This window comes from Lipotes vexillifer, unplaced genomic scaffold, assembly GCF_000442215.2.
Source record: "Lipotes vexillifer unplaced genomic scaffold, Lipotes_vexillifer_v1.1 scaffold491, whole genome shotgun sequence".
Lineage (NCBI taxonomy): Eukaryota > Metazoa > Chordata > Mammalia > Artiodactyla > Lipotidae > Lipotes > Lipotes vexillifer.
The window spans coordinates 294,948-302,726 of record NW_006770548.1 but is presented as its reverse complement, the minus strand read 5'-3'; the positions used below and the strand labels follow the sequence as shown (position 1 = coordinate 302,726).

The 7,779-nt window shown below is 50.0% G+C and overlaps 1 protein-coding gene across 1 annotated transcript in view; it reads left to right on the top strand.

Annotated features, from left to right (window-relative positions):
* The window catches only part of MAP4 (microtubule associated protein 4), a 109,388-nt gene that overhangs the window by 93,336 nt on the left and 8,273 nt on the right, over nucleotides 1-7,779 (top strand). The window contains exons 10-13 of the mRNA XM_007446145.1: nucleotides 2,582-2,765; nucleotides 3,340-3,399; nucleotides 3,520-3,812; nucleotides 5,278-5,391. Coding sequence (XP_007446207.1) covers nucleotides 2,582-2,765; nucleotides 3,340-3,399; nucleotides 3,520-3,812; nucleotides 5,278-5,391 — 651 coding nt within the window. The remainder of the gene's footprint in view (nucleotides 1-2,581; nucleotides 2,766-3,339; nucleotides 3,400-3,519; nucleotides 3,813-5,277; nucleotides 5,392-7,779) is intronic.

The window sequence follows — 7,779 nt, the reverse complement described above, 5'->3', positions numbered from 1 at the left end:
CCTTTTTTTTTTTTTTTTTTTTGCGGTACGCGGGCCTCTCACCACTGCGGCCTCTCGCGCTGCGAAGCACAGGCTCCGGACGCACAGGCTCAGCAGCCATGGCTCACGGGCCCAGCCGTGCCATGGCATGTGGGATCCTCCTGGACTGGGGCACGATCCCGTGTCCCCTGCATCAGCAGGCGGACCCTCAACCACTGCGCCACCAGGGAAGCCCCGATATTACTCTTTAAAATCATGATGAGGAATAGTTTACCATGTTAAAATGTCAGTGTTTTCATTTAATCTTGTAAAGAAAACTGGTGGAACCTAGGAATTGTAGGCTAGGTTGACAACCCTGGCCAAGAAACTGAGAAATCCTAGTATAGACTAGGAATTATAAAATCTCATAAAGCTTTCTGATCCTCATTTACCCAGTTGACACTGCTTTTCTTGATGTTTAGAAAACAATTTATTTGAATAAGAGGGCAGAGGGAAGGTGGCTGGAGCCATGGCAGCAGCTCCTCCCTGACACTTTCTTAGCAGCAAATCCTGGGGGGGACAGAGGAGGCCATGGGAAGGAGGGGGTACTGTCTAGTGAAGTTCACTCTGTAATAATAACAAAAATGAAGCATACTGTAGTGGTTTCTTTATAGACATTAACTCTTTTAATTCTCTCTCAACAACCCATAATGTGGATTTTAGTATCCTCATTTCAGAGCTCAGTTAAAATAACGTTTCTGTAGTCCAGTGCTAATAAGCGGCAGAGCACGTATTTGAACTTGGGTCTAACTCCAACACTGGTGCTCAGGGCCTCTATCAACACTCTTGTTTCCTGTCTTTTTGCCATGCAGCTTTTAGACAGCATTTTGAGATACTGCTGACCTGAAGAGGTGATGTGCCTCATAATGATTACCGTTGTTTATTTTTTAGATAAGAAACAGATGGAAACATTTTGAGAGATGGATAAAAACTAAAGCCTAATGAAATTTGTTTTTTTCCTTATTTGGTAGAAAGATTTATAGGAGCAAAGGGGAAAAAACTATTCAGAAAAAATAAGATCTGTGATTCTGGCAGAGGAGAAAATATAGTTGAGAAAACAGGAGAGTGACTCCAGCTCTGAGAGCAGGCTGGTTCTGCAGCCTGCTGAGGCCAAAAGCCTGACGTCTAAAAAACATCACATCCTTTAGAGATTTCTATCTCAAGCAACTTTTTTCTAACTGATTTTATTATTATTACTCTTACTAGCAAAATATAAGACCCCACCCAATTATTCTGACTCATAGTATTGAAAATTTGAAGGAGACCCCAGAGAGCATCTGGTTTAGTCTTTACATTTTAGAGTAAACAGAGCAGGAGTCCCTCTGCACGGAATCCCACGACACGCTCGAGACAGAGCTGGTAGCTGGACCACGTCCCCTGATTCCAGCCTTAGGGTTCTTTAGCACCATGCTTGGGCCCTTCGTTTGTAGGAATGGTCGTTACCCTGCTGCATTTGCAGGGTTAGATTTTATTTAAATGGCTGCCAGCCCTTAATTTCTGAGAACCTCCTTAGCTGATTTTCCATTTAAGCAATATCCTGCTTGTCCCCACCAACATACTACCCTCTGTGTGGCCATTTCTCTTGGAGTATAAGAGGTAGATCCCCTTTGTCTGTGGTTTAGCTTACTCTCTTGAGTAACATGGTATATTTGCTTATCAAAACAGTCTATTCATTGCCTATTCCTGTAGAAGCCAGGCTGTATTGATTCCTTCCCTTCCTTGATAGTGACTACATGCCCAGCCTCCATGGAAGAGGAGCTAGAGTGACCCAGATGGCCTGTGTCTGCACTTGAGAGGCTTTTCCCTTTTGCTTTCAGTCAGAACTGTGGCATTGGCCTCCTCATTCCCTCTGTTGGTCAGGCCTGCACCCTCCACTGCCCCTTCTCACTGTCCCTGTGCTCTTACAGAATCCTCATCCTCCCATCCCTAACACCATTTATTATCAAAGCTGGTCCGTAGCAATCCTTTGTTCCAGCCTCCTTTGTCCAGATGAGGAAATGAAGCCCAGAGAGGCTCAGTGATTTGCCCAAGACCTCACTGTGAGTTGGGGGCCTGCCTGGGGCTGGAGCTTAGACCTCACTGATTTGGTCAACGCAGTTTCCAGCTGCAGCTCCATCCTGTTCAGAATTCACTGGGTGCATCTTAGCCAAAAGAATGGCTGAATTTGACTGAACATTTTAAATTTTTTGTTTTATGTATTTGTTTGATCTCTGGTCAAATATTAATACCTTAAATACATGAGTATTTAATGCAGTGGATCCTGAGGCAGACGTACTTTGTGGTGTGGTATATTTTCAGGGCTGTTCACCCTCACTGGTTCAGGTTGGATTCAGGTGGTTTGACTCCCTATTTCCTGATTCCCGATCGCACGGCACCCTACATAGCCATTTCTCATGTTGTGTAGAGGACTTTGATCGTATAGCCACATATATTTCCTATCAGTGGCTGCCAAACCCACAGTACCCCTGATTTCTAGCATAAGCTTATATGGAACCATCCTTTGGCGTGACTTCCTCGGCCTATTGCTGACCTGCAGCTCTTATTCCCACTTTCCTGTTAGCAGCTTGTTGCAGAGGCAAAGATTCCTGAGAAGCGGGCCTCGCCATCCAAGCTGGTCTCTGCCCTGGCCGGTAGGCCTGGCTCCAAGAGCACCCAGACTGTTCCAAAAGCCACAGCAGCTGCCACTCTTGCCTCAGCTGGGCCAAGCAGTAGGAGCCCCTCTACACCCCTGCCCAAGAGGCCCGCTGGTGAGTACTGTGCTTCCCTCCCATGGGAACCAGTGGGGAGGAGGGTGGGGCCTTGGCTTTTTGCTCCAGCCATAGCGCCAGCCGGCATCAAAGACATCTGTGCAGACCTGCTTGTGCACCAGTCCTTAATGAGGTCTGTTGAAAAGTGATAGCCTCGATCTCTATGTGAGGTTAGTAAGTATGTCTATCCAGAAAAATCCTGAGTGAAGGGGATTCTCATGAATTCCAAGGTAGAATTTACTATTCCTTTCTTAGTAACTCCACAGCACCCAGCACGTTGTGTTCGTGGACTTTCATGATAAGAAATAGGCCATTCAAAGAAAGCCCACGTAGAAGGGAAGGCATTGTCAAGACTGTAGAAAAGAGTAAGACACAGTGCTTGGCCTTGGACGCTCCATCAGGGCGTGGTCTTTACTTGGCTGTCTGATTTACTAGTTTGTTCTTAGATACTAGCACAGCCCCTGGCTCAAACAGTTTAGTAATTGTTGAATGAATGCATGAATCTCAGTTTTGGATGAGCCATTCAGTAGGTTATTTTGTTAATCGTGATGTTAAAAAGTATACATTTGTGCAGCGGTCAAGACTGAGGGGAAACCTGCAGACATCAAGAAGATGGCTACAAAGTCTGCACCAGGTAAGACCCCATCCCCCGCTTCATGGATCCCAGATTTAAACCCCCACCTCTTCCATGGCTTTAAGGCTCCCTTTGCTCTCTTCCCTGCACACCTGTTATCTCTCACTCCCACCTTTGCAGCTGACGCGAGTCGCCCAAAGAGCACCTCCACCAGTTCCGTGAAGAAAAGCGCTGCCATCCCTGGGGCGGCACCCCCAGCAGGGGTGACTCCCAGCCGTGTCAAGCCCACAGCCACACCTCCCCGGCCCTCTGGGACTCCTTCCGTGGACAAGAAGCCCACGTCAGCCAAGCCCAGCTCCTCTGCCCCAAGGCTGGGCCGCGTGGCTACCAATGCTTCTGCCCCTGATCTGAAGAATGTCCGTTCCAAGGTTGGCTCCACCGAAAACATCAAGCACCAGCCTGGAGGAGGCCGGGTGAGTCCAGGGAGCTTGGGGTCCTCGGCAGGCTGGCCCCTGCTTCTTCCCCTGCCACATCTAAGCACCGTTCCCAGGCATGTCCTTGCATCAGCCCAAGGGGCCCACCATGCAGGGAGCAGTCAGGACGTTGGATTCAGCATCAGGGAATTTCATCCTGGGCTCCGCCTCCCAGCAGCAGCAAGCAGGTGGCTCTGAGCTTTCTGTTCTCCTCTCCTGTTCTGCATTTTGGGGTTTAGGCTTACGTTTTTGGAGGAAAAAGGGTTCTGCTTTACAAAACAAACAGAGGAGGCCTCTGAGCCTTGAATAGGTGAGAGACACTGGGCAGGAACCTGGTTTGTTCTGTTTCTTACCCCTGCACTGTGAACAGCAGGATAGGCAGAAAGAAGATGGACCTCCTCTTTGTTCCCTAAGCTGTGTCTTGGGTGGAGAGTCTGTCTGAACGAGGACTAGTGTCCTCTTGTGGCCAGGATGACTTGCTGCGAGCCCCTGGCTTTCCTAAACAAAGGACTGTGATATGAGGTGGAGAAGCATGGCTGGCCACAGTGCTTCACTTTAAGGACTTTCTGGGTGCATCCACCCCAAAATTATTTGTTAACTATTAGCAACCACAGGGATTTTATGTGTGAAAAGGTGGTGGCAAAAGTCCAAGTTCAAAGTCCCGGGAGCAGCAACCTTCTCACCTCCTGCCTCATTCTCTAGCACTTAAACCACCACCACCGGCATGCGCCTCCCCCTGCCCACCCGCCACTCAGGATAGGATACTTAAATTGCTTCAATCCAGAGCTGCTAAAAAATTGAAGGGGGTCCAAAATTAAGCAGAATCCTGGTGCTGTTGGAAGACACTGATGGAAAACTGGGATAAGGGTCCAAGAGTTGCTTTTGACAAGAGATTATGGCTCTAACGTACCCAGCCAGGCATCTGGGACCGTGGTGGTGATGGCCTGCCCGTTCCCCACCCTGGCCCATGCTCTTCTTATGTTTTCATGGTGCAAAAGTTGCAGGAGGTCTTGGTAGAGAGTTCAGTAACTCAGTCTGGTGATGAAAGTATTTTCTGTTCCAACGTACCTGAGGGTGTGGCACTTCCCATCATCAGTAATGGCTCCCTGTGACCATGGCAGCTTGCTTGGGGCATATCAGAACACAGGGCAGGGGGGTGGGACATTGTGATTTGAAAACCCCAGTACACACTCAGAAGAGAATCGCTCATTTAGCCTCCTTCTTGCCTCTTCTCCACAAATGGTGTCTTGATCTCTTCCTCGTGTCTCAAGTCTGGTCTGTAGCCCCTCTCCCTCCAGCTTGGTCTGCCCTGGCAAATTGGTGGTTTTTTTCTAGGAGCAAGGGCGACCTGCTTCTGCATGGTGGCCTGGCCTGGATGCGAGTCCCCTTCAGCCTTCTTCCCTTCTTAGTATCTGGGCTCTTGTCCTCTTGGTTTGAAATTTGCCCTCCCTTTATCTCCATCCAGGCCAAAGTAGAGAAAAAAACAGAGGCAGCTGCTCCAGCTCGAAAGCCTGAACCTAACGCAGTCACTAAGGCAGCCGGCCCAATTGGCAGTGCACAGAAACCGCCTGCTGGGAAAGTGAGTTTTATTTAGACTTTTACCTCTTGAAGGTAAAACATGGTCAACTGTTTCTCCAGCCTCAGTCACTTTCCCTTCTATTGCACTTTTTTCTTATCCTTAACTAGTTTCTACTTCTCCCCGTGTTCCTTCCTCTGTGTTTGATGACTCAGGCATCAGAAAGTATTCTCTATTAACCTGAAAGTTAACAGAGCTAGGAGCCCACTAGCCCTTTAGGGAATATTTATTTAGCTGCATAAAATGGATCCAAACACTTTCAGTCACTTCCTTCACTCTGACCTTGATCTGAAACACACCCATTATGTACGCAAACACAGAGGACCCAGCTTCTTCCTCAGTAAGACATGGCACTGGTAACCTTCCAGCAATAGGAACCCTGGAGCCCCTGTGCTTCAAGTTCAGCTGAAGGCCCCTCTCAACACCTCTGGGTGTGGAGATAGCTTCATTTGTCCTGGTTCTCCAAGGACCTCTGTACTGAAAGTTAGGATGCTGATGCCCAGCAAAAACCCACTCAGCATAGGGATTGCACCGTCACCTGGATGCAGTGGGGAAATGCTAGGTTCTTTCCCCTTGTCTCCACACGCTGGAGCCAGGGCCCTCCTCTTGCCCTGGGAACCTTCTGCCCTTATCTGTGGCAGGTAGGTGGCCAGGGCAAGGACTTTGTATGGTTGGCAGGTGGGGAAGGCTGCGCCGTGGTTCCTGGGAGCTTTTAGAGGTCCTGTAGGTCTCTGGTTCATTAGGAAAGTGGTTTGCTCACCAGTTGTTCATCATTGAGGTAAAGAAGGCAAGGAACAGTTGGAGTTTCTCAGGGTAGATTTCTCTACTCTGGGGAGAACCCTTCAGTTTGGGGGCTACTACATCATTTGTGAAGTGCTCTAAGAAAAGGAAGGAAGGACGCTGGCAACTATTCCTTCTTAAGAAGGCTCAGAAAGAATTCTTTGTCCCAGATCTTGGATCCTGAGGCTTTGTTTTGCTCCATTCCAGGGGGAGCCATTTATATACAACACATTGTGCAGGTGCCCCCCCAGATTGTGCCACACTGCAGCCCTGCCCAGAGCCTAGTCTCTTTACACATGAAACAGGGCACAGGATTGGACATCTGGAGGATTGTGGAAGGGGTTTTACCCTGGAATCAAAAGGAAGACTTGACTTAAACCTCAATTGCACTGTGCTTTCTTGAGTCCTGAGACAAGTGAGCTCTGCGTGGAAGTGTGGCTTCGGCCTGTGCCCCCTGGTGCCCAGGGTTCTGCATAGCAGGTCCAGCGGCCTCTGGTCCATTCCTTCCCATCAGCATCACATCTGGGCGGTGAGCCAGCGGCCCCGGGCTTCTCCACACAGCCTTTGCTTCTTAGAGCAGGTCTGGCTGCAGCGATTCCAGGCCCCAGATTTAAGGGAAGTGCCGTCCTTGGGTGAGGACGGGTCCGATGAGCAGGACCCTTGCAGAGAGGAGCGTCGGGGATAGAGCAGGCGGGGGTGGGCCGTGGCTGAGTGGGCACTGGGGCCACTGCTGTCTGCACCCTGTGAACTGCAGCTGCCCCCCAGGAGCAGTGAGGATGCCCATGTAGCGCTCTGGCGACATCTCCTGTCCTTGTGTTGTTTGTTCGTGTTTTCACTCCCTTTCCTGCTCCTTCCAGTTCCTTGGCCTGTGCTTTTCCACAGCAGTTCTGCTGAAGGTGGGGTTTTAACAGCACTCCCTGCCGCTCATCGTGGTCACGTGTGGACTCACTGCCTGCCCCGTGTCGGTTCTAACCAGCCCTCTCCCTTTGTGTTGTTTTTTCTGTTCTCTAACACTCCAGGTCCAGATAGTCTCCAAAAAAGTGAGCTACAGCCATATTCAGTCCAAGTGTGGTTCCAAGGACAATATTAAGCATGTCCCTGGAGGTGGTAATGTAAGTATGCGCTCGGGGCTGCTGGCGTCTGAGGCACCCTGGAAAGAGGGCCGCCCCGCGCTGGCGGGCGAGCGGAGTCGGGGGGACCCCGATGCTCAAATGTGTTCAGACTGAGTGTTTCTGGTGAGCCCTAAACGACAGCTGGGTGACACCCACTTGGCATCTTTTGCCCCTGTGGGTGGGAGGCCTTAGGGGTTCAGAGACCTGTTCTGAGGGACGTGGTCTGTCTCGAGTCCGCTCTTGGGGGTGCAGTGGTCCTGACCTGGAGACAGATGTCCGGACTTCTCCAGAGCCCATCCTCAAGTCCTTGCTGTTGTAGAGCAGGGAGTTTGTGTTCCACGTGCTCCCACCCCTCCTGTGCCCTCCCTTCATCTCTGTGACTCTGCTCTTTCTCCTCTTCTCTCCCTGCTTCCTTCCCCCTCTTTTCTTTCTGCTCTCCTTCCCCCACTGTTTACCTTTTCCACCCCCTTCCTCCTATTTCCTTTTCTTTTGGCTCTTT